General features: G+C 59.2%; 2 protein-coding genes across 2 annotated transcripts; one reads left to right on the forward strand and one right to left on the reverse strand.

Annotated features, from left to right (window-relative positions):
* The first annotated feature begins 1,298 nt into the window (after positions 1-1,298).
* On the forward strand, positions 1,299-3,303 carry IZUMO4 (IZUMO family member 4). The gene is made up of 8 exons (XM_049787967.1): positions 1,299-1,512; positions 1,848-1,928; positions 2,023-2,094; positions 2,171-2,197; positions 2,291-2,366; positions 2,444-2,491; positions 2,575-2,589; positions 3,210-3,303. Exons 1-8 carry the CDS (start codon positions 1,299-1,301, stop codon positions 3,301-3,303), a joined length of 627 nt encoding a protein of 208 aa, XP_049643924.1.
* A 658-nt stretch (positions 3,304-3,961) lies between these two features.
* Positions 3,962-20,847, reverse strand: AP3D1 (adaptor related protein complex 3 subunit delta 1). The gene is given in 32 exon segments (XM_049787965.1): positions 3,962-4,559; positions 4,642-4,721; positions 4,819-4,940; positions 5,086-5,171; positions 5,243-5,331; positions 5,417-5,606; positions 5,696-5,743; positions 5,825-5,974; positions 6,462-6,546; positions 6,665-6,768; positions 6,849-7,041; positions 7,179-7,252; positions 7,346-7,554; positions 7,653-7,728; positions 7,821-7,892; positions 7,983-8,124; positions 8,226-8,371; positions 8,473-8,704; positions 9,164-9,394; positions 9,496-9,644; positions 9,756-9,901; positions 10,239-10,287; positions 10,516-10,565; positions 10,710-10,759; positions 11,098-11,171; positions 11,250-11,389; positions 11,680-11,809; positions 12,112-12,219; positions 12,736-12,816; positions 12,919-12,999; positions 13,599-13,694; positions 20,679-20,847. Coding segments are annotated over 32 exon segments (3,675 nt in total). The 5' UTR covers positions 20,775-20,847; the 3' UTR covers positions 3,962-4,463.
* Positions 20,848-25,085: the final 4,238 nt, after the last annotated feature.

Consider the following 25,085-nt stretch of genomic DNA (forward strand, 5'->3'; position numbering starts at 1 on the left):
TGGCTCTGCTCTCAGAAATCGCTCCAGGGAGGCTCGGGGGACCATATGGGATGTTGGGATTCGAACCAATGACCTTCTGCATGCAAGGCAAACACCTTACCTTCATGCTATCTCTCCAGCCCCAGGAATGATTCCTGAGAGCAGAGCCAGGAGTAACTCCTGAGCACCACTGGGTGTGGCCCAAAAACAAACAACAAAAAAAGAAGGGCAGAGGTGCTGTGGGTGTCACCACTGCCATTTTGGGGCAAAAAGAATAAAAAAGGGAGTCACCTCTCCTTTGTTAAATCCTTTTTGGTTTGGGGGCCACGAGGGGCAGTGATCAGGGCTGACTAAGGTGGTGCTCAGGGGGATCTTCTGGGGTGCCAGGGATCAAATGCAGGTTGGCAGAAGCAAGGGAAAAGAGCCCTCCTCACCCTCCTCGTGTACTTAGTCTCTCCACCCGCCGAGAACCCCTTCGAAAAGGTCTGAGTCTCACGTGGTTTGGGGCCCCAAAATCCTTGTAAAAATCAGGGACCCAGCCCGGGCGATCGGGGGTGTGGGTTCGGTTGACCGAGATGGGCCTTTGGAAGCAGAACAACTGCAGGAGGCCCCAAGGGTTGAGCGCTCCGCCTGCTGAAGCTTCACCATCCTGGGGTCGCTGCTGCCCGCCGCCCGAGTTCTCCTCGGAGCCCCAGGCCCTCTCCGCCCAACTTCCTCTGGGCACCCGCCTGCCAGCCGCCCGCGTTCCTCCTCCAGGCCGATTGGTGGCCAACGGCCGTCCGAGTCCAGCACCCCGGCGTGCCCAGCCCCGGCCCCCACGGCGCTGCCGCCCCTCCAAGCACTCACTCACCTGCCAGCCGTCCACCAACGAGCCGCCGCGCTCGCACCTTCCAACGAGCCCACCCGGGTCCCGCCTAGTCGCCCCAGGCGGAGGGACTCGGCCGAGGTGGGCCCCGCCCCGACCACGCCCTCCAGCACCGACTTCCGCTGCGGGCGTAGTAAGCCACCTCGGAAGTAAAGGCGGCGCGCACGCGCCCCGCTGTTGCCTGGCAACCTGGGGGCCGGGCTTGACGCTATGCCTGAGCGCGGGAGCCGGCTCAGACCAGGAAGTAGGCTTCGCGAGGCTGTGGACGCATGCGCAACGGGGTGGACGGGCGGGGCGAGCCCTGGGGGCGTCGCCGGTGTGGTCCGTTGCGGGGAGTGGCCTCCGTGGGGGCGTGACCTCGGCCGGGGGCGTGGCGCGGCATGGCGCGGGCCGCCGTTGGCTGGTGCGCGGCGCACAAAGCGCCGTTGGTTGGTTGGCCGGCGGCGGGCGTGCCATGGCCCTTGTGCTGTGCCTGGGACTCCTGGCGACGCTGGCCCGCGGCTGCCTGCACTGCCACGGCAACTTCTCGGACAAGTTCTCCTTCTACCGGCACCACGTGAACCTCAAGTCCTGGTGGGTCGGCGACATCCCCGTGTCGGGCTCTCTGCTCACCGAGTGGAGCCAGGACACCATGAAGGAGCTGCACCTCGCCATCCCCGCGGAGATCAGTGAGGCACCGAGCCCGGGACCCACGACCCACACCCGGGCCCCCGCCTGGAAGCATCGCCTCGAATCCTGGTCTCGAACCCAGGCCCCACCCCAACTCGAGCCCCGGGCTCGTCTCGAACTCGGCCCCACTGGACGGCCACCCCACCCCACCCCACCCCAGTCTCGGGTTCCGACACGAATGCAACTCCTCCCGGGAGGGAGCCTGCCCCTGCCACCCACTCGAACCTCCAGCAGGACCCCCCAAGGCCCCCTCTCGCCCGGGACCCGGTCCCTCCCCCCGATTCCCGCCCCATGCCATTCACCCGCCTCCTCCTCCTCCTCCTCGGGCCCCCAGCGCGCGACAAGCTGGACCAAGTGGCCAAAGCCGTGTACCAGCGGATGGACCAGCTCTACCAGGGCAAGATGTACTTCCCAGGTGAGGGGCGGCCGCCTGGCGGGAGACCTCGAGCCGGCGCGGGCGCCAGCCGCCGCGACCCCACCTCCTGTCTCCACTGACCACTGACCGGCAGGCTACTTCCCCAACGAGCTGAGAGCGATCTTCCGGGACCAGGTGCACCTCATCCAGAACGCCATCATCGAAAGTGAGTGGCGGGGTCCGGGTCTGCGGGCCTGGGGAAGGGGCCGCCCAGCTCAGCGAGCCCCGTCCCTCCCGCGCAGGCCGCATCGACTGTCAGCGCCACTGCGGTGAGGAGGCCGGGCGGGGCGTGGCGGGACGTGGCGTGGCGGTGGGCGCTGGCGGGCGCCGACCTGGCCCGTCCACATGCCCGTGTGCTGCAGGCATCTTCCTCTACAAGACCATCTCCTGCACCAACTGCACCGACTCCCACGTGGTGTGCTTCGGCTACAACTGCGAGTAGGGCCGGGCTCCCGGAGGGGGGTGCGCGGGTCCCTGCGCCGAGGCCGTGGCCCATGCCCATGTGCACCCCGCAGGTCCTCGAATCAGTGGGAGAAAGCCGTGCAGGGTCTCCTCCAGTACATGTGAGTGGGGCGGCCGGGCTCCGGGCAAGGGTTCCAGGGAACTAACTATTCACTGACTGACCCCTGGCTCGCTCTCGTTGTAGAAATAAGTGGCACAAGTAAGTCCCCCCTGCCTGACCTTGTCAGAGGCTATTCACGTGCTTGCCCCCCACCCCGCGGGTATGTACCAGGTGGTGGTGGGACTGCAGGATCCCAGCTGGCTCTTCTCTGTGCTCGGCTGGCACAGGGAGGACCCTGATGGATGGTGACGCCCCTCCCGGCCCGTGGACAGTTGTCCCGGGGGCACAGCCAGGGCTCACTTAGCCATCTCTTTCAGAGAGGAGGCCGGTACCAGGTAAGGCAGTGGGAGGGGGACCTGGGTCTTCCCACGGGGAGGCGAGTGGGGGAATGGGGGAGCTTGTCCTTGGCCCACCCAGCTCCAAATAAAGCCGTGCTTCTCTGATCTCTCAACCCTTCACTGCAGACCAGCTGCTGCCTTGTGAGTGCTGGGCCAGGGTGGAGGAGCCCAGGTCGAGGGTGGAATTGGGCCTGAGATCTGAACCCTTAGCATTGATCCTTCCCAGAGGGTATCTGGAGGGCAGGGTTCCCTGGGTTTGTCTTGGAGGGATCCTGTTACCTCACCCCCCCCTCACCTCCTGGGAGCACCCAAGCAGGCCCCATGCCAGCACCCTGGAGGGAGGAAAGGCATCACTTGACCCCACTCCTGTGTACCCCACAGCCCCTTCTCTCAGAGATTCTCGTGCCTGGAGCCCCCCCACCTAACCAACTTGACCCTGGAAGATGCTTCTGAGTGCCTGACGACGCAGCACTGAGGCCAGGTGTGGGTGGGGGTGTGAGGAATGGACTGGGAGTGCTGGACAATAGTTCAGGGGTCAGGTCTGCGTGATGATTAAAGGTCCTGATATTTCTCATGCCAAGCTGTCCTTCCCGGGGAGCTGGGGACGTCATTTCAGCCTGGAGGGTGTGAGGCCCAGTTCAGTCGCTGCTACCACAGAACCCCTTAGAGGGCCATGGTAGTATGTGTCCAGTAGAGAGGGGTTGAGTCCCCCCAGGAGCGGAGCGGAGCATAGCATAGCAGGGTGGCTGAGGGTTCCCAAGTTCCAGGCCATTACAGGGTCTGTTCTGGCTGTTTTCCCTAGGGGGACCTACTAGTAGTATCAGGGTTTTCCTCTGCATTTGGGAATCAGATTCCCACCCACGGTACTAATAATGGCTCTCCCTGCTCTGGCCTCTTCTCAAAGCCTAAGGCTCTGCTGCTCAAGGATGAATCCTCCTAAAATGGGAGGGGGGTGTCGGTTGCCCAGAGATTACAGCTTGGGATCCCTATCCACCTGCCCTTCAGGAGTGATCCAGAGGATTCAAACCACACGCAGGGGGTCAGCCCCCTTCTAATACAAGACATTCCTTCCCAAGCCAGGGAGGGAACCCAGGAGTGGGAGCAGTGCAGGCGAGTGGGCAGAAGGGCAGAGCTGCGGCTTTAGGAGTTTATTGATCATCTGGACACTCGCACAGTGTGTGCGGCTCCTGAATGGGAATGTCATGGGGCAGTTCCTGGGGTGCCGCGCCGCGGGGGCTGGAGAGAGACTCTACATGCTACGGCGGCGTTGAGGCAGGGAAAGGGGTGGCCGGCCAACGTCCCCCCAACAACGGACCACCCCAGGGAGTGTTCAGTGACAAGGGGGAGATCTGGACCCCAAACAACACCGAACCAGACACACTTCTGCGAATGGGAGACACATGGAAAGCAGCAAGGACAGCGGGAACCCTAGGGCAGCCCTACTGGGGCCCCGAGGCATGGCCCTGAGCCGGCAGGTTCTTGGGGGACCCGCGGGGCTTGGCCGACTTCACAGAAGCCCACGTGCCGGGGCCACCCCATGAGCCCCTAACTGTTCCTGGCAGTCCTGCGGCCTCAGGGCTGCTGACGAAATAAAGTTGGGAAGAAGAATCTAGAGAAATCTAGGGCGTGGCTGGCTCAGCATGGGGCCAGCGTGGCTCGCACTTCCTCCAGGACGTGGTTCAGCAGCGTGGGGTCACTGCACTTCCCATCCACTGACACAGACTTCTCGTCCTGCAGGGGTGGGGAGGCTTGGGGTTGGTCTCGAGTGTGCCAGGGGGATTCACGGGGTGGGTGAGCAGGGGGCAGGACTCACCTTCTTCACCAGCAGGCAGACGTGGTGGCCCTGGACAGAGCGGCTGTACATGGATGCACAGGAATCCACCCGTTCCACCACTGCAAGGGCACATGTGCGTGTCTGAGGCTAGTGGCCATGGGGGTGGGGGAGGAGGGGGAGCCCACAAGGATGGCTGGACCCGAGGAGGGCCCTTACCTGAGAAATGGTGGTAGAAGCAGATCTTGGCCAGCAGGGTCTGGAAGGACATGCTGATGCCATCCACCCTAATGGAGGCCACGCTCAGGTCCCCAGACTCCAGGAGCTTGGCAAAGGCGTCACTGTGGCAGGAGCAAAGGGCAGAGGTGGAGGCGGGCAGCTCAGCTGGAGCACATGACCCTAAACCCCAAAGTCAGCAGCACACACACCCCCAGGCACTACCAGGAACGGCCCAGAGCAGCATTTCAGGGGCAACGGGTTGGGCACCTGTAGCACGGGGTGGTGACCAGGTATGAGGAGCAGCTGAAGTGCAGCCGGAAGTCGAGCTTCTCGTGCGTGGAGCCCTCGTCATTCTGCAGAGGGGGAGCAGGGGTGAGGGGCACAGACCTGGAGGCAAGGAGCGCCCGCAGGAAGGTCAGGGTACCTTGGCGATGAAGGACAGGGTGCCCTTGAGCTTCTGTGCCATGACAATGCTCTGGACAGTGAAGACGAACTGCGCTTCATTGGAGATGCCTGCAGGGCCAGGAGGCATGGAGCTGAGCAGCCTGGGCTTGGGGTGCGGGGAGCCTAGCAAGGTGCACCCCAGCCCCCTGCTTACCGGGGGGCAACTGGAAAGGAACAGGGACGCCATCGTGCACAGAGGAGCCCTCGGGCCGGGCCAGCTTGGCGTTGAGTGAGTCCAACACGTTGAGCTCCATGCTCTTGAGGAAGCTGTCGCTCTGGTTCTCCAGGACCACTGACACGGTCACCTGACTGTCACTCTGCAGGCTGGCCTGTACATCATACGTCTACAGGCCAAGTCAGGGTAGTGAGTCACCTGCGGCACACCTGCGTCCCCCTCCCAGCTGCACCAAGCTGTGGCTGCACACGTGCTCACCATCTTCACATATGAGTTCTCGGCCAGGAGGGAGTAGCTGGACATAGGCTGCAGGAGACAGCAGAGGCCTCAGAGGGGGCACGGGGCTGGGGCTGGCTTCTGAGGGATCCCCACACCCAGTGACCTCACCGGGAGGGGCTCCTCCTCCTCCTCCTCCAGTGCCCCGTTCTCCAGTGGCCCTGGTGCCCCCTCGCCTGGCACCCTTTTCTTCTTGGATTTCTTCTTGTCCTTGGGCCGCTCCTCCTTCTCCTTCTTGTGCTTCTTCTTATGCCTGGATTTCTGAGGAGCAGCAGGGTGCAGCTCATACCCCAATCTCAGCGAGGGACCAATTATCCCTGGGGCCCTCACTGGGGCCAGTCGGAGTCCCACATGAGCCCCCACATCACACAGGTACCCCTGATAACATCCAGAACCCAGTAAAAAGCAATCCCTCTTCAGAACAAGAAATGAGTGTATGAGGGCAGGAATGGGAGGGGGTGCCCTGGACCCCAGCATAAAGAGCTGGGGCGTGAGTACTGGGTCACATCACAGCCCTACATGGGGCTTCCTACTTATCTGATATGTGTATGCCCTGCAGTGCTCAGTCCTGACTCCTGGCTGTGTGCTAAGGGATCACTCAGATGGTTCTAGGGGATGGAACCCAGTACAAATGAATGGCAAACGCCCCACCCACTGTAGTATCGATCTGGACCAATTGGCTTCCTTTAGGGGGTGGAATGCTCTGGAAAGGCAGCGAGTGGGGCAATATGGGGCCCACCAGCTCTACCTTCTCAGTATCTGGCTGCTCCTCCTCCTCTGGTTCCTCTTTCTGGGCGTCCTCAAGGTCTTCCTTTGGGGTAGGGGCCACGGTGCTCATCCCGGGTTCTTCCTGTATGACCAGGGGGTCAAGGGCTCAAGGGTGACCCCACTGTGACTTCCTATAGCACACACACCCCAGCCCAGGTTTCCCAAGGCAATCCCAGACCCAACCTACACTCAACTCAGCCAACCTGGGGGAACCATACCGGGGCTGGGGCCGGGGCCGGGGTCGGAGCAGCAGGCGGTGGGGATAGCCAGAAGTCCAGATCATCGGCCTATAAGCATAGCAGCATGTGACAGCAGCAGTCGGGACACGGCCATAGCTACAGCTTAAACTACAGCCGGCCAGACCCACCTTCTCCTCTTCCTCCTCCTTCTTCTCCTTCTTCTTTTTCTTCTTCTCCTTCTTCTCCTTCTCTTTGTGCTTCTTCTCCTTCTTGGGCTTCTTGCTCTTGGTCACCACTGGGGTATCCTCTTTCTCAGGTGACTGAGAGGGCTCAGGGTGTCGATGCTTCTGCACAGGCAGCTTCTCGCTGTCAGCTAAGGGCCTGTTGGGGTGTGGAGTGAAGGCTTTGTCTGGCTTGCCTGCCCAGGGTTGGGACATCACATCCTGGGAGCCCAGAGCAGGGGTCAAGGTATGGGGTCATCAAAGGTCTCAGGGGTCTGGCCCCAGTCCTGCACTCACTTATCCAGGTCGATGTCCAGGGCCCTGTAGGGGTCGTTGGGGTCCTTGTCTTCCTCGTCACTGGGTAGTGCATTCTGGGGAGGGGGTCGAAAACAGATTCTTCCTAACAGCCTGGTCCCTACTGGGCCCTAGAAGATCCCCTCCAGGCCCTGACAGCCCCCACACACCTCAGGCATCTCCTCAGTGACGATGTCCACCCGCTGGGCTGGGGCGATGTCCTCATCACTCTCGGTGGGTGCAGAGCTGTGGCGTGGGGCCTTGGTCTTGCCTCGTGGGGCCCGCTCCTTCCGCCGCCTCCGCCTCTTGTCCTTCTCCAGCCGCTGCTGCTGGCGCCGCTCCTCCTCCAGTTTCACATACTGCTCTGACATGGGCAGGCCTGCGGGCACCAGGTCACAGCTGGTGCCCCAGGGCACAGGGTGGGCTGGGGGCATAGGGGGAAACTCACAGGGGTGGGAGTGCAGGGGATACACTTGCCTGGGACCTTGAGCGGCACCGAGAGGTCAATGCGCACCACGGGAATGTGCTCCACACCTGGAGTGTCCTGGTAGCGCTGCAGAGCAAGTGGCAGGGGGGTGTCCCTGGTCAGCACCCTGCTTACATGTGAGGGGACTGGGGATCCGTGCCCTGACAGGGGCCCCTTACCTTCTGAGGTGACGGGGAGCTCTTGATGTAGAAGGGGTTGTTGGCCTGTTCCTGCTTACGGGCCTCTCGGCGCTGCGGGGAAAGGCACGGTTAGTTCCCCACTGTGGTTTAGCCATGGAAATGGGGGGCTGCCCCAAAGTCCGGCAGGCAGGGCATGCTCACACGGGCCAGCTCCTCCTCGTCCACCTCAGGTGGCCGCTGACGGGCCTGGCGCTGCTCCTCGTCCTGGAACATGGCCCGGGGTGGCTCCTCCTCAGACTCACTGTCTGATGGCGGCTCGTTGATCCAGGCATCCAGATCCAGCCTGTAGGACACAGCCAGGTCACAAGGCAGCCCACCAGGTCCCATCCACCGTGGGACGTCAGTACCCCTGCACACCAGGCTTTCTTCTAGGCTGTGACTCACCCTTCGGGCACTGGGACCTTCTTCTGGGCCTTGGGGGCCACAGGGTTGAGTTCGCCTGCAAAGAGGGCACTTAGCTCCTCGGCCACTGGCACATCCTTGGCCTGCAGCTTCTGGACGTGCTTTACCAGCTGTAGGACGCAGGACGCCTACAGGGCAGGAAGGCAATGGGGCCGCGGATGAGGATGTGGGAAGGGGAGACACCCCCCTGTCCCCAAAGCCTACTAGGTTCTCAGTGAGCCATGCTCACCCGCTCCTGGACCTCCAGGTCTGCACTTTGCACGAACTGTGGCAGCCGCTCGGCCAGAAGCTGTGATGCTGCCTGTGCTGCTGCCGCTTCGCCCGCCTGCTCGCGCTGCCGCAGGAGCGCCGCATACAGCTTCAGCACGTTCTGCACATACACGGCCTGAATGTGGCCTGGCAGTGCCGTCACCCGTGGCCGCAGCATGGCCTCGAGCGTCTGCTGGGGCTCCTGCAGGTGCCTGAGGGGAAAGGCCAGCTGAGGATGGGGATCATAAGGGGTTGCTGAAGGAATTAAGGGGAGGGTCGTGGGGGTACTTGTTCCTTCACCCGGTAGCAACCACAGTGAGTAAGTGGAGAAGAACACCGTAGAGGAAGCACTAAGGGAGCCAGAGGTCAGGGGGCATGACCTCCTGGTGTGTCTGTGCCTGTGTCACTGAGAGGTGTGTGTGTCAGTGCCCATGTGCGTAAGAACCAATGAGAGGCTGGAGCCAGAGCACTGCAGGGAGGGCATGGCCTTGCACATGGCTGACCTGGGTTCAATCCCAGCATCTCATAAGGTCCCCTTGAGTCCCCCCAGGAGTGATCCCTGAGCATTGTTGGGGTGTGCTCACCCCCAACCCCCTGCCTGCAAACAAAGGCCCAAGAGGTGTGTGTGTGTCTGTGTCGGTGCTTTTGGATGGGGCTTTCCCTAGGCTTACTCGGAGAACTCCCCGCAGATCCAGGCGGCGGCATAGAGCACCTCGCAGATGCCGTTGCGCTGGGTGCTGCTGGTGAGCAGGTGGGCGCTGTCCAGCAGCAGGGCCATCTGCGACACGGCAAAGCCACGGATGGCCTTCACACGGATGGCCACGTCCAGCATCTGTGCTGCAATGAGGTGGCCGTGCCGCGTGCCCTCCAGTCGAGTCAGCTCTACCAGGACACTGATGTACCTGCAGGTAGGGCAGCTCATGAGGGGGGAGCGCACTATGGGCACTCTGGGTATGTCCACAAAAGGGAGGAATGCTTCGGTTGTTCAGAGCCCGCCCCGTACCACTCAAAGTTGGTGATATGCTGGTAGTTGGACTGGCTGCAGATGTCAAGGATCTTGGTGAGCAGCTCGTCCCGATACGTGGTGCCCTCTGCCTTGTCCACATGACTCATAAGCTTCTTCACTATCTCCATCAAGTTCTTCTTAGATACCTGTGGGGGGCCGGGGCAATGATGAGGAAGCACTATCCGAACAGCAGGTCCAGGGCCTCAGGGATGTGGATATGGGAGGATGGGAATATGGGGGTGGAGGGGGACACGCACCATCCCATACAGCAGATCCAAGGCCCGCAGGCGGATTGACTCATCCTTGTCATCCAGACACTGCAGAACTAAGTCCTTGTGGGCCTGCACAGACTTGGGGTGTGTCCGCAGGATCTTGGACATGGCCAGGAGGCCCAGGTACTTCACTGCAGGAAGGGAGGACAGGAGAGACGGTCAGGTCAGGCCCCAACAGATGTCCCCACAACCTGACGCGGAGTTGTCTATACCACGAACAGCAAACACAAAGCCTGAACCCACCAGATGCCACCCAGGCCTTTGGGCTGGGCCCCAGGTGGACTGCAAACCTCCATGATCCATCTAAGGATGAGAGAGGCGGTTCCACCCCCAACCTGTCCCAAGTCTATGATCCCTAGAAGGGGGCCCTGTCCAATGTCTGTCCTCATTCCCCTGGCCTGAGCAGATTGGGGATCTCAGGGGTGTTAATCACAGGCCCGGGACTGTAGGGCCAGGAGAGTTACTCACAGTTCTGATCTGAATCCTCGATCAAAATCCTCAACTTCTGGACACAGAGCTGCAGAGGGGAGACACCGCCGTTTACTCCCCAACTGCCCAGCCCGGGGGTTCACTGGGGAGCTACCAGAGAGAGAACCTGACCACACAGCTACTAGTGGGACCCAGGAGGGGACAGGAAGCCTGGGGGGCTGCACAGTGGAGGATGGCAACTCAGTAAGCCAGCAGCCAGAAGCCGGGGCAGGGGACCCCAGAAGGTCCCAGAAGGGGTCTGTGCCATGGGGCGTACCTGGATGCTGGCACTGTGGTTGGGCATTCCGGAAGACAGCGAGATGAGAACTGGAACAGAGGGGCTGGGTCAGTGGTGCCACCCCCACCCTAGGGGAGCAGGGATAGGGAGGGGTGCACTGCTGTCCTCTAGGCCCCCACCCGGACAGAGAAGGGAGCAGCCCAGACCCCCAAACACCAACCCCTGCAGCTCACCTGCAATGACGGTGTTCACACACTCATACAGCAGTGACATGGCCGAAGTGCTGGGGACAGAGCGTGAGTGAGAGGTGGGGTGACAGATCTGCTCCCCACCATCTGCCTCGCCTCCCTCATCTTAGACAGGCCCCCTGGATGAAAGACCCCACACCCTCCCATTCTATAAGGTGTCTGAGGCCAGCTGGGTCCCACCATCATGGAGGACAAGGGAAGACGCGTGGATGAGTCGCCAAACCCAGAGAGTAGGTCTGTGGGGAAGCAGAGGAGGGGGTGGGGTGGGACAGAGGATCTGGGGTGGAGAGTAAGGGGGCTTGGGTGAGGGGCCAGGAGGGTAGTGAAGGTCAGGGGTCTAGACTGAGGGTGCAGGCAGGCACCCCAAGCCCACCTGTGAATGAGGTTGGTGAGCGGCTCGATCAGCTTCTTCCCCAGCCTGGGCTCCAGGGGGGTGAGAGCACCAAACTAGGGGGAGCAACAGAGCAGGGTCAGCACTGCCCCTCATGACCCCCCCAGCACCACCCCTGGCACCACAGGACTTACCAGTTTGATGATCTTGATGAGGACCCAGTTGTTGGTGGACGAGGTCATGAGCTTGAAGAAAAGGGGGGCGAGGGACAAGTAGTTCTTGGGGTTGCGCCGGGCCAGCTCGCAGATGACATTGACGGCGGCTGACTGGACACCTGGGGGAACAGGTCAGCTCCATGGGGTGTCTCCAGGAAGGAGGCTCAAAAAGGCTAAAGACCCCGCCACTGGGTCCTTGGGGAAGAGGGCAGGATGTACCCCAATACTGCACTTGCTGCTCCCCTCACAAGGGCTGTCTGATCCTTGAGACCAAGGAGTTCAAGAGCAGCAGAGACCCCTCACCCCATCCCGACAGCTCTGCAGCCAGTGAGATCCCCTTGGCTACTGAGACAGCCCCATATCCCAGTCCCTGTGGGCCCATTTTGGGGACCCTCACACCAACACGAACCAGGATCCGGGTCCTCTAGCTTCTCCTTGAGGCGGGGAAAGGCGGGGCGCAAAGACTCGGGGTATTTGAGGAAGACTTTGTACATGATGAGCACAGCCTTCTTCCGGATGTACGGCTTTGTGTGTGACATCTGTGGGGAGCAGGAGTGTCATATGGCTGCCTGTGCCTGCCCCACCCGGTCCTCACTGTCACCTCCCAACCTGGGTTCCCACTCTCCCTGTCCTGCCTAGCCTTGCTTGTCCATCTACATGGGGCCCTTTATCCCAATAACCAGAAAAAGTCCCTGCCTAACCCCTGGGCTGCTTTCATCACCCGACCCTCTTCAGAAGGACCAGGCCAGAGGCACAGATGGGGGCCACTACCTCAGCTGAGCATCTGTGACCTCAACCTCACTCTGGGTATCCCCAAGGCTGCTCCTCCCACTTCACTCACCAATGTCATGATGTCGTTAGCCAGGTCCCTGGCAAGATCTGGGGTGACAAAACAGGACAGGCCGGTAAGTGCGACACCCGTGTCATACTGGCTGGGGCTGCTCAGGTCCTGTGGGGGTAGGGGTAGGGGCGTCACTGCCCTGCCTGGAATCCGGAGCCCCAGGGCACATGGCAGCTTGCTTGGCATGTCCACAGACCTGGGGTCCATCCCCGACCCCCACAGTTCCCAGAACTCTGTGTGGTGGGGCCTGACATACACATCTGCATCAGACCTGCACCAGGCCCAGCACTGGCTGGGAGGTGCCCCTTTATTTTATGTTTTGGGTCATACCGATGATGCAAAAAGATTACTCCTGGCAGTGCTCAAGGGACCTTAAAAGGTGGGAGGTAGTGAACCTGGGTCGCCCACATACACAACAAGCACCTCCCTGCTGTGCTATTGCAGAGGCCCTGGGGAAGGCACCCCATCAATCCTATCATGGGGGGGGGGGCAAGTCCCGGCTCTGGGCTCAGCAGCGACACCTGGCGGTGCTGGAGGAATTTAGCTCAGGCCGGGTTACTAAAATCCAGAAAGGATAAAGTCCCCCCACCAGAGGGCCAGCGGCAGCAGGGGTCGTGGACACACCTTTCGGATCTGGTTGGTGGTGAGCATGATGACATCAGTGCCCTCGTGAAAGCACTGTGAGGCCGCCAGGTAACCGATGCGCTGTAGGTGACAAGGCAGGGTGAGGGGGGAGCCCTGTGGACACCTCTTATCAGGGATGGAGTCACGGGGGAAGGGAGAGAATGGGAGGGGAGGCACAGGCACCTTGAATGTGAACTTGGAGGCGCTCATCACCTCGATGATATTGAAGGCGGCCCAGCTGATGTCATACCCCAGCATCTGTAACTGTGGGTCAGGGGATTGGGGGAACCGTCATTGGAGAGCCTCACACAATCCAGTCCTGGACTGTGGACACAAGGCCCACAGGCTGCTGGGAAAAGCTCTACCATGACTCTACTTCCCCACCTGTTGCTGTCACACTCCAGTGGACAAGGACCTCAGATGTTCTGGGCCCCGCAAGCACCAACCAGTCTTCTCCCCACTAGCCAGACCCCAAGCAGATGACCCCCATGCCTGCCTGGTGGAGGGAAAGACCATGAGGAACAGACATGAGGCACTCGGCAGTGGCTGGGAGACCAGGCAAAGGGCACCGCACAGGTGCTGTGGGGATCTGGGCTCCGTCCCTGGGACCTCGTGGTTCCCTTGTGGTGTAGCCCCAAGATACAAACAAACACAGACAGACACACACACGCACACACACAGGTAAGAGGACAGAAGACAGGTCCACGAATGGAAGGATGGCTGGGAATGGACAGAAGAAAGGGAGAGAGCGAGAGACAGAAGACAGCTGGGGAACAAAGGAACAACAGCAGAAGGCCAGAGAGACGGGTATGTCCAGACAGATGGATAGGTGGCCAGGCGGGCAGAGGGCACAGGGCACTCACATAGGTGAGCTTGCACACGGCATTGGCCTTCACGGCGATGTTGTCCTGCTTCAGCTCTTGCTTGATCTCATCAATGCACTGGGAGATATACTTGGCCTGGAGGAAGAGCATGGACAACCCACTAAGGACCCCCCCCATGGACAGCTGAGAGGTGTGGAATGAAGGGGGGCTCCCTCAGGAGGGCCGGTGCTGGCGGTCCCGAGCTCTGAGCTCTGCAGCAGGATCATCTGGGCTCCCAATTCCAATCGCTCTGCCTCGGGAGAATGCACTGGTTTGGTTTTTATTTTTTTTTTTGTGGGATTTTGGGTTAGGGGGCCACATCTGGTAGTACACAGACCCCTAGCTCTGTGGCTCAGGAATCATTTCTGGTGAGTTTGGGGAACCCTCTGGGCTGGTGAAGATGGAATCCAGACCAGTGTCCTCCCCATTGTGCTGTCATTCTGGCCCCTAGACCTGAGACCCAGCCCAACTATGTGCAGCCCAGAACTTGATCTCCTGGTCCCAGGGGAACCCTGTCTTCACTCAGGTAGTAGGGGGGAGCCCATGGGATCAGGGATCAAGCCAGAGCTGCAAATGAACTAGCAGATGCATGTTCCACTCTTAGACTCCCCCAGCTGGGCTCAGGGCATTCCCTAGTCCACAGCGGAGAGACCACACTAGTGAGAGGGGCACAGGCACAGACGGACCCACATGAGGGGAAAGCACTGAGACAGGCAGGACCTGGACCTAGCTCTGTGGGAAGAGGAGCGAGACGGGGTCAGCCACCCCGGGAACCACTGAGCCTTGTCCAGGACTGGCGCTCATGAATGTTCCATGGCCCAGAGTGACATCCAGGGCGATATCGAATCCTCCCCAGGCTCCTCTGGTTTCAAGGCCCATAAGTAGAGGAGGAAGAGATGAAGCGGGTTAAGTCGGGTCTCAGATCCAGAGATGAGCCCTCTCGGTCCTGGGGGTGCAGGGTGGGGGCACCCAGCAGAGAGCGAGATCACAGTCCTGGGTGCAGGGCATAGGTGGAGGGTGGGGAGGCCTTCATGCCTCGGGACCTGCCCTGAGCGAGTGTCAGGACCAGAGGACAAACTCAAGACGGTGACAAAGACAACTTAGGGATAGAAGCTGAACAGCAGGTGTAGCCAGCTGCCCCCACCCCACCCCAGTTAGAGCCAGGGTGTCTGTGCAGGGCTGCCCCAAGCAAGAAAAAACTCACGGGCCCCAATGAGACCAAACAACAGAGAGAGAAAAAAAGGGGATGGCAACAAGGCTATAGTGGTTGCCAGCCTGTCACAGGTCCCCAGTCCTGAGGGGCTGCTCTCTCACACCCACCTGCCCCGTGCTAGAGGGCTCTGGGTCCCCATGTTCAGTAAGGGACCCCCACAGGCACCCCCAAAGCCACTGGGCAGGAACCCCTCCTCTGGGACAGGTCCCAAGGGTCACCGGGAGTGCCTGATACATGTGATGGTTTCTGGTGCTGCCCTAGTAGGACACGGCAAGGCTCAGTGCCCATGCCCAGGTCCACCTGGGAAGGGGGGGCTGCTCTGAGAGGTAGCAGTCACATGGCACGTGCAGGCCAGGGCTGTGTCTGGGGAGTCTGGCCCTCCTGGAGAGCCCGACTGTTTCCACAGACAAGCTAAAGGTGCAGAGGAAGCTGGGCCTGCATGGCCTCCATGTGCAACCCTGCAGCTCCATGCCCCAGGCCCAGTGCAGGATGGCCTCCCATCCCCGAATTTCAGAGCCCCTTCCAGCCCAGGACAACCCTTCAAGCTATAGCTTCACCCTCCCCAAAGTGAGGGAATGCCACACGAACAATAAGCAGCTGAGTATGCCAGGCCCAGGAGGCTGCCAGATTCCCTAGGGGCACCAGAGCCTGAACTCAGCAGGACCTGGGCCTGGGACAGAAGCAGGAGATGACAGCATCATGCAGTGAGGTATTGGGGGCCACTAACAGAAGACGAGGGACCACGAAAGGGAACAGGTACAGGGCAGGGGCACAGGAGGGCACTAGGGGGCGCAGACAAGCCAGGGCAAGGCCCACAGGTCCAGGGGGACCCACCAGAGCCAGCACCCTACTGGGAGGGGAGCTGCCCCAAGGTGCTTGGGGGATCAGGGAGATTGTACCTGTCCCAACCTCAAGCACCCGAAAACCATTTGTTAAATTTGGGAGGTACCAAGAGGTCTAAAAAATGGTTTAAAAGGGTAAGAGAGGACTATCGGGTGAGGCACCTATTTGTTGCATGATCCTCTCTGTCCCCAGCAGCACCCAGAGACCCCTGAGCACAGTTAGATGTCCCCTAACATTACATTTTTCTTCATACCTCACTACTTAAGACTGAGTTCAGGGGCCAGAGTGATAACACAGCAGTAACGTGTTTGCCTTGTATAGGATGGACCTGGGTTCAAACCCCCGCAACCATATGGTTCTGAGCCTGCCAGGAATGATTTCTGAGCACAGACCCAGAAGTAACCTCTGAGCGCCGCCAAGTGTGGTTCAACCCCTCAAAATGAATAATAAAAATTAAAAAAATCTATCTCAAATAATTAAAAAAAAGACTGAGTCCAATCCCCACCACTCCAAGAGCAAAGAATACAGAACACTTCTCTATTCTCCTTATCAGCTGACATTTGATTTATTTATTTGAGGGACCACACCCAGCAATGCTTGGAACTGACTTCTGACTCAGGGCTCATTCCTGGTGGGGCTTGGGGACCCTATGAGGTGCAAAGGACTGAACTCAGGTGGGCTATGCGCATCTGATCCCAGGCCCATTTCCCTCACTTGTATCCAGGATGAAGAAGAGGCTGCCCAGCCCTGCCTGAGGGGAATCTGTGGGGTCCCTTGACCCCACTTGTGCCCCCCTGCCCCTTTCTGGTGCTGTTCATAAGCCTCTGAATAATCCCTTCCAGGAGAGCCCTGACCCACATTTATTGTTTCCCAGCTCACAACGGACTGCGGGGGGGCCCAGGAACGGCAGCTGGACAGGCACCTGGAGGATGTGGAGTGGGGAGTCTGGCACAACTGTCCATGGGGGGGAAGGGCACGCCACTTGCAGCACGTGGCTGCTCAGCCAACCCAGTCCTGGAGGAGAGTTCCAGAGACCTCACCCTGGGGGCTATCATCCCTGGCCAGTCCAGGAGCCAATGAGGCCAGTAATGCCAGCTCTCCATTCATTCATTCCCTCACTCATCCTTCCACTCTGTAATTCCTCCCCTTTTTTGTTTGGCATTGGGTTCGCCTAACAGTGCTCAGGGGTCTCTCCTGGTGGTGCTGGGGATGCATCGGCCCCTCAGGCAGAGCCCACACTCAATCAACCCTTTGAGCCACTCCTGTCTCTGCCCTTCCTTTCTTGTACTGGGGTTCCAGACAGGGTTTCCTCAAGCTAGTAGTCCTCACACACAGCAGGGAGTAGCTGTTGCTGGGCCCCCGCTGTGTCCAACATGGCCAGATATTAGCAGGGCCCCAAGCCTTTGACTGTAAGGAAGACGAACCTTTGCAGAGCTGGAGGGTGGGAGGTTCCCTGCAACTGGGGCTCTCAGTGGCAGCACTGTGTCCCCAGGGTTGCCTTTAGCCTCAATGCCTCCAGGGCCTAGATGGCACCAAATGTACTAGTGGCAGCGAGGGGACACCAAAGGCCTGGACATGGGTCCTCACACCATGCCTCGACTTGGTCTCCATGAGGGTGGCTAGAACCCACCCAGCTGGGCTTGGGGTTCACTGTAGTGACAGTGTGGGCCCCACATACCTGGCCCAGCCCACAGGGGAGGGAGGAGAGTGATGTCTCTCCACACTGCAGTCTGAGAACATACCCACAGCCACCCATGCCCACTGCAGGGCAGACTCTGTCTTCTATGCACTAGGGACAGACAGACCCGGGTCCTGTGAGTGCTCAACAGGGGCTCAGTCACTGGTTAGCAGGTGGAAGCTACCCCTTCCAGCACACCTGCTGGCCAGATCCCATGATCTGCCACAGCCTTGCCACTGCTCCCTGGCATCGAGGGAGACACTCTGGCTGCTCCAGGACCCCCAGTATAACCGTGACTGATGCTCCAGACAGGCCAGCATCTCCTGGGGCAGAATACGAGAGAGTAAATGGGGAGAGGGACCCTCATGGTGTCTGGGGCCTGTCCCCGGCAGGTACCTCAGGGTGGTGTGAGGATCCCTAGGGATCAATCGTGTGCATGTGTGTGTGTGTGTGTGTGTGTGTGTGTGCATGTGTCCTTCCCCAGCTCAAACGGGGGTGCTAGCAGCAACTCGATGAGGTGGTGTCCATGCAACAAGCCCATGAGATGGTGAAGCAGGGGTTCCCACATCACACACCCATCCTCATACACACCTGTCCCGCATCCCCACACATGCCTGCCCCTATGCTCTGGCTCCTGGGAACCCCCTCTTTGGCCTCTTCCAGCTCAGTCCACAGTGCAATATCCCCAGAAGGGCCCCCACATGCTAAGGCAGGAGGTGTGATGGAGTGGGGACCTGAGAGGTGGAGGGCCCAGTGGGATCCAAGGGTGCTCAATCATGTCCAAGGAGCTGGAGGATGCGGGCCTCCCACTTGAGGCGAGGCTGTGTCTCCAGGTTCTCAGAGCACGTGATCTGACCCAAGTGCCAAGTCACCTGACTTGGGGGAGTCCATGCTCCCCTGGGCACAGATTAGCAGTGAGTCAAGAGCCAGGCTTGGCAGCACCCTGGGGGGCCAGAGCCCAGTGGAGACCTGCATGGTGCAGGCCTACCAAAAGCTAGGACCCCCCCCCCCCACCAACCAAGAGGACAACCAAGTGGGGTTTCCTGAGACCAGGTTACGGTGTTCTGGGACAGCGTGTTCAGGCCCAACTCAATGCAGACAGATCTGGAGTGAGAGAGCAGAGGGAGGCACCAGGTTGACAGCCGCAACAGGCCCGCATGGACTCCAGAACCAACACAGAACCTGGAAACCCTCAGGCAGGGTTTAATCCTGGCACTTCCTGGACCCTAAACAGCAGGATTATCCCCCCACTCCCCCCAAAAAAACAGCCCCAGAAACCCATAAGCAAAACCGGATCTGCTCAACAGGCTGAGCCCAAGGGACTCTCAGATCCACAGTACAGAAAAGGACTCAGGCCTGGGCCCAGCTCAGGGGTCGTTGCCGGTCCAACCTATTGTACCAACCTGTGCCAGGAGCTGGATCCCTGGCACCCCACACATTCTGAGCACCACATGGCAGCCTGATAATGTACTGAAGGGGATGCAGGGCCACCAGCATGCCAACCAGAAGCGGGACCCCAAGAGAGCACCAGAGCTAGGGCAGCGGGGAAGACACTCGCCTTGCGTGCAGGAGCCTTGGGTTCCACTGTGCCACCACAGCACAGGGCCAAGAAAAAGCCCCCCACTCTCACTCTAGCCATTCTACAACACTGAAGGGACAGGGTGGGGAGAGGAGTACACAGAGACTCCCCCAAAAATGCAAAGTGCCGGTGAAACTAGCCAAGGTGACGAGCAACAGCCCTGCTGTACCTGGATTAAATGTACTCAGAGGCTGGAGGCACAGTGGGGAGGCCTTGACCGCTACTAACCTGCGTTCTAGCCCCAACCTCCCCTAGAATCCCCTGAGCGCAGAGCCAAGAGGAGTCAGTTCTGAACACTGCCGGGGTGTGGTCCAATAAAACCAAACCGAAGCCCCCAGCCTGCAGGAACGGGATGGGGGGGTTAACACTGCCCAAACTAGGGAGTTTCTCTCAGTCATCCCCATGCCTACAGATCCAGGTCACCAGAACAGAAACCTTAGTCTCTTGGGCCAGAACAAATCACCCCCAACCCCAAAGGGGCCACAGGCTAGGGTAGGACCGAGTCGGACTGTAGGGGGTCTGAGTGGCATGGCAAGTAGGCCCAAAGCCTCCTCCAGAGCCCCCCCACAGGCCCCCCCCACCTTCCATCACTCCCCAGCACACACTGCAGGGGGCTGGGGGAGTGGGGGAGTGGGAAGTGACTCAGCGGGGAGACAGTGGCTGCAAGGAAGGTGTCAGCCAGGCCAGGACCCCAGAGACAGCGCTGCTCGGCCTCCAGCTCAGACAGCATCAGACATCCATGGGGCCCAGGGACCCTACCCATGAGGGAGGGGCGACCCCCAAACCCAGCCCACCGAAGGGGCAGCAGTGACAGCCACCATGGCAGGCAGTGGGGGAGGCGGCGGCGGGCAAGCTGGGCGCAGACAAAGACGCCAGCAGAGCGCACCTAGGCGAGCGCCACGTCGTCGGTGGAAGCAAAGCCAGCAGCAGCAGCGAGTGACAAGCTGTCACCGGGCCACCCACCGACGGAGGAGGCCAGCCCAGACCTGGCTCCGGGGTGAGGGACCGGCATAGGGACACCTCCTCTGGAACAAGGGTCCCCACTTCCCTGGACTCCCAGGGAGGCGCTGCCCAGAGCCTGGGGAGGAATCCGGATATGCGGCATCAGAGCCATGGAAGGAAGGGGTGGGGGGTGACATATGGAGGGGGCCTGGAATGCCGAGAGGAGAGCGGCTGGGTCCTGCCCTGCAGTGAGAATGGAAGGAAGACACCCCCCACTTCTTCCGTCTGAATCTAGGTCACAGGTTGGGGGCAGGGGGCAGGGAGGAGGAAGCAGTGGCCAAGAAGAAGGGGGGAGCTCACTTAGAAAACCCACCTCCCCTGTGCAAGCAGGGACACCCCCAAACCCCATCCTCCGCTCGGGAGGCCTGACTGCCTGGGTGGGGTGCTATGGGCCTGCTAGGGCTTCCCTTCGAGAGCAGGGAGGGGTCCCCACTCCAATCAGCCTGGGGGTGCTGGCCTGGTTCGGAGCAGGGGCCCGGCCACTCCTGGTGACACTCACTCAGGGGCGTCACCCGCTGTCTTGGGGGCCAGCAGCTCAAGTCCCAGGAGCAGAGTGGGTAAACTGAGGCACTGAGGCTGGAAGCGGGCGGGCGGGCCGGCCTCGGGCAGAGTCTGAGCCGGATTCCCGACCGTGGGTGGGGTCCCCGCCGCAGCCCCCAAGCTCCAGTGTGCTGCTGCTCTGAGCCTGGGGTGGTGGGGCCGCCGAGTAAGGCCGGTGTCCCCGGAGGCTCGGGGGGCTGGGCCGGGCCGCACCCCGCGGCTCACCTCGTCCTCCTTGTGGTTGCGGATGCCGCGCACCAGGTCCTGCAAGTTCTTGTCGAACATGCGGTCGATGCTGCCCTTGACCATCTTGAGGGCCATCGCGGCGACGGCCGGGCTGCAGCCCCGGGGGGCCCCAAGGCCGAGGCCCGTGCGGGGGCCGGGGGGGCCGCACCTGCCGCCCGCGAAGCGCTGCGCCGCCGGCCGCGCGGCGGGGCGGGTGGTCCCAGGCCAGGCCGGCAGCTGGCTCGCGGGCGGCGGCGGCGGAAGCGGCGGCCGCAGCGACCCCCACGGACGGGCCGCGCTCCCGCACCCGCTCCGGCTCCCGCTCCCGCTCCCGCTCCCGCTCCGGCTCCGGCTCGGGCCGCGCCGCTGGCAAATGGCGGACAAGATGGCGGCCGGTCAGCTGACGGCAGCACCGCGTCCCGGCAGAAGCCACGCCCCTAGGGGGGCCGAGCCAGACCAAACCCCGCCCACCCCACGTTTCCTTGGCGACACCGAGTCGTCCAATAGAAGACTGGACCCCACCCTTTGCGTCATTCGGCCACGCCCACTACGACTGGGGTTCTTTTCTCTGAGTGGTCAGAGTTTTGCGAGACTCCGCCTACCACTTCCTTATTTTACCATTTCTATAAACCACGCCCCTATGGGTGGGACCTATAAAAACCCCGCCCCTCGTAGAATAAAAGTGGTCGGGGCGGGGCGTGGGCGTGGCCTCCAAGTAGGCGGGGCGCCCACGTGGACCTTCTCCAGCTGGTTATCCTGGAAGCATCAGCTCCGCCTTTTCTGCAGCTAAAAGCCCAAGCTGCCCCAAGAAATTGAGAACCTGAGTCTGGCCTGGATTGATCCTGAATGTGTCCTGAATGTCTCAAGTTATCCGACCTAGGGCATGGGCGGGGCTGAGATTCACAGCCACACCCCGGAAAATTGAGGCCCTGATATCTTACCCCTCCACATTCATTCTGTTTAGTTTTCTGGGTGCCTGCTGTGTTCCAGAAACTGACAGGCCCTGGACCAGAGGCCCTGGACAACTACATAGTGTGTGCAAGAGTAACCTTAGTGGCCACTATCCCCAGCATGGAGACATTTAAAAAAGTCAGTTCCAAGCCAGGAAATGAGATTTGTGTTATGTGGGTATGAAAAAGGACATAGGTCCACTCTAGGCTTGGGATCCACAATAGTCCAGGGTGAGGGCAGACAGACAGCACAGCGGTAGGGTATTTGCCTGGCATGCAGCCGACCTGGGACAGACCTGGGTTCGATTTCCGGCATCTCATCTGGTCCCCCTACCTGCCAGGAGCGATTTCTGAGCAGAGTCAGGAGGAACCCCTGAGCGCCACTGGGTGTGACCCAAAAGACAAACAACAAAAAAAGAAATAGTCCAGTGGGGAAGGCGCTTGCCTTGCACAGGGTCACCCTAGGTTTGATCTCCTACTGACCGTAGGGTCCCCCATCAACACTAGGGAGATCCCAGAGCACGGAGTTGGGAGTAAACCCTGAGTACTGCCAGATGTGGCCCCAAAATCAAAACAAGAGTACAGAGATAGTATACAAGTTAGGACCTGTGGGAACCAGAGAGATAGCACAGTGGCAGGGTGTTTGCCTTGCACGCAGCTGATCCAGAAAGAACGGTGGTTCGAATCTTGACATCCCATATGGTCCCCGAGCCTGCCAGGTGTGATTTCTGAGCACAGAGCTGGGAGCAACCCCTAAACGCCTCCGGGTGTGACCCCAAAAAACAAACAAACAAAACAAAAAAAGTTAGAACCTGTGAACCCTGATTTGAACCCCACCATCACTAATTCCCCCCCCCCCCCCCGCATCACAGGGCATGGCCCCTGTTTGGTTCCTAACATCCAGCAGTGCCACCACTTAGCCATTAGTCTGTTGGCTGAGAATCGCACCTTTGGAAACCCCCCTCAAAAAAAAAAGAAAAAGGAAAATGTTGAATCTGTTGAAGTTTTTATTTTGGAAGGAGCCGTACTTTAGAGATCCAATGGGGTCCTAGAGATGGAACCAGGCTCCGCTTCCTGGAAGACAAGAGCCCTGCCTATTCTATTAAACTTGTTTACATTTTTGTTTGTTTTTGGGTCACACCCAGCAGCACTCAGGGGTTACTCCTGGCTCTACGCTCACAAATCTCTCCTGGCAGGCTCGGGGGTCATATGGGGTGCTGGGGTTCGAACCATCGTCCTTCTGCATGCAAGGCAAATGCCCTACCTCCATGCTATCTCTCCAGCCCCATATTTACATTTTTTTTTTTAAAGATGAGATAAAGGCCAAACAGACCAGGAATGATCTTTGAGCCCAGAGCCAGGAGTAAGCCCTGGGTACTGGCAGGTATGAAGGGAAATAAAGCCTAAGGAATGAAAATTTTCTTTGCCCCTAGGGACAGGGCAGTCCGGGAAGAAAGGGATTGGCCTTTTGGCACTAAGATATAAACTAGAGAAACCAGCAACTCCTGTCTTAGGCATGTGCTTCAAAGATATCTGGAGCCAGAGCGATGGCGCAGTGGTAGGGCATTTGCCTTGCATGCAGATGACCCATGACGGACCTCGGTTCGATCCCCGATGTCCACCGGAGACATATGGTCCGCCAAGCCAGGAGCGATCATATCATAGCCATGAGTAAGCCCTTAGCATCACCGAGTGTGGCCCAAAGTAAAAAAAAAAAAAAAAATTGGAACATCATATGGGGCCAAAGAGATAATACAGCGGGTAGGGTGTTGGTCTTGAACGCTAGTGATCCGGGTTCAAGTCCTATAATCCTATCTGCCCCCAAACACTTTCTGAGTTCAGAGTTTGGAATAATTACTGAACATTGCTGAGTTTGACCCCCTTTCAAAAAAATAAAAGTGAGGGGCCAGAGTGATAGCACAGCGGTAGGGCATTTACTTTGCACTCGGCCAACCCAGAACGAACCGTGGTTCGAATCCCGACATCCCATAAGGTCCCCCGAGCCTGCCCGGAGTAATTTCTGAGTGCAGAGCCCAGAGTAACCCTTGAGTGCCACCAGGTGTGACCCCCCCAAAAAAAAAAGTGAATATAGGCATAGGCCAGGAATGATGTGTATATTGAGAGGGAGTGTTGGTCCAAGAAACAGTACAGGAGATAAGACTGAATTCAACCCTGTTTGATCCCTAGTACCACATACCCTGAGCTGGAGTCACTGAAGACAGAACCAGGAATAGTCCCTGAGTATCATTGGGTGTTACATGAATCACTCTGGGGAAAAAAAATTGAATATAAGGGCCAAAGAGATAGTACAATGGGTAGTGTGCTTGCTTTGCAAACAGTCGGCCTGAATTTGATTCCCAACATCCCCACAATAAGGATAGAATTAGAATAGGAATCTTCCCTGAGTGCAGAGTCAAGAGTGAACCCTGAGCACAGCCGTGTGGCCCCCAGACAAAACAAACCAAAAAAAAAAAAAAAAAAAAAAAAAGGTACTGAAGAGGCAGTGCTGAATGGAGTTGTTTGCTTTGCATGTGCCTAAAGCCAGATAAATTTCTATCATGCCCCAAAAACCAAAAAAAAAAAAAAAAAAAAAAAAAAGGGGCCGGAGAGATAGCATGGAGGTAAGGCGTTTGCCTCTCATGCAGAAGGTCATCGGTTCGAATCCCGGCATCCCATATGGTCCCTCGTGCTTGCCAGGAGCGACTTCTGAGCGTGGAGCCAGGAGTAACCCCTGAGCACTGCCGGGTGAGACCCAAAAACCAAAAAAAAAAAAAAAAAAAAAAAAAAAAAAAAAAAAAAAAAAATTTCTATCATGTGGGCCAGAGTGATAGCACAGTGGGGAGAGCATTTGCTTTGCAAACAGCCGACCCGGTTTGATACCCAGCATCCCATATGGTCCCCCAAGCCTGCTAGGAGTATTTTTTTGGGGGGTGTTTGGGTCACACCCAGCATCGCTCAGGAGTACTCCTGGCTCTATGCTCAGAAATTGCTCCTGGCAGGCTCGGGGGACCATATGGTACACCGGAATTTGAACCGATGACCTTCTACATGAAAGGCAAATGCCTTGCCCTCCATGCTATCTCTCTGGCCCCAGGAGTATTTTTTTTTTATTTTGTTTGTTTGTTTTTGGGCCACACCTGCTTGATGCTCAGGGGTTACTCCTGGCTATGCGCTCAGAAATTGCCCCTGGCTTGGGGGGACCATATGGGACCCTGGGGATCGAACCGTGGTCCGTCCTATGCTAGCGCTTGCAAGGCAGACACCTTACCTCTAGCGCCACCTTCCTGGCCCCCCCCCTTTTTTTTTTGTGGTTTTTGGGTCACACCCGGCAGTGCTCAGGGGTTATTCCTGGCTCCATGCTCAGAAATTGCTCCTGGCAGGCACGGGGAACCATATGGGACGCCGGGATTTGAACTGATGACCTTCTGCATGAAAGGCAAACGCCTTACCTCCATGC

This window comes from Suncus etruscus, chromosome 15 (assembly GCF_024139225.1).
Source record: "Suncus etruscus isolate mSunEtr1 chromosome 15, mSunEtr1.pri.cur, whole genome shotgun sequence".
Classification (NCBI taxonomy): domain Eukaryota; kingdom Metazoa; phylum Chordata; class Mammalia; order Eulipotyphla; family Soricidae; genus Suncus; species Suncus etruscus.

Excerpts from the sequence above, each read along its gene's own strand:
- IZUMO4 (XM_049787967.1), top strand. The coding sequence starts at position 1,299 with ATGGCCCTTGTGCTGTGCCTGGGACTCCTGGCGACGCTGGCCCGCGGC. Across the intron at positions 1,513-1,847 it reads CGCCATCCCCGCGGAGATCA|CGCGCGACAAGCTGGACCAA; the intron begins GTGAGGCACCGA and ends TCGGGCCCCCAG. Across the intron at positions 2,095-2,170 it reads CCAGAACGCCATCATCGAAA|GCCGCATCGACTGTCAGCGC; the intron begins GTGAGTGGCGGG and ends CCTCCCGCGCAG.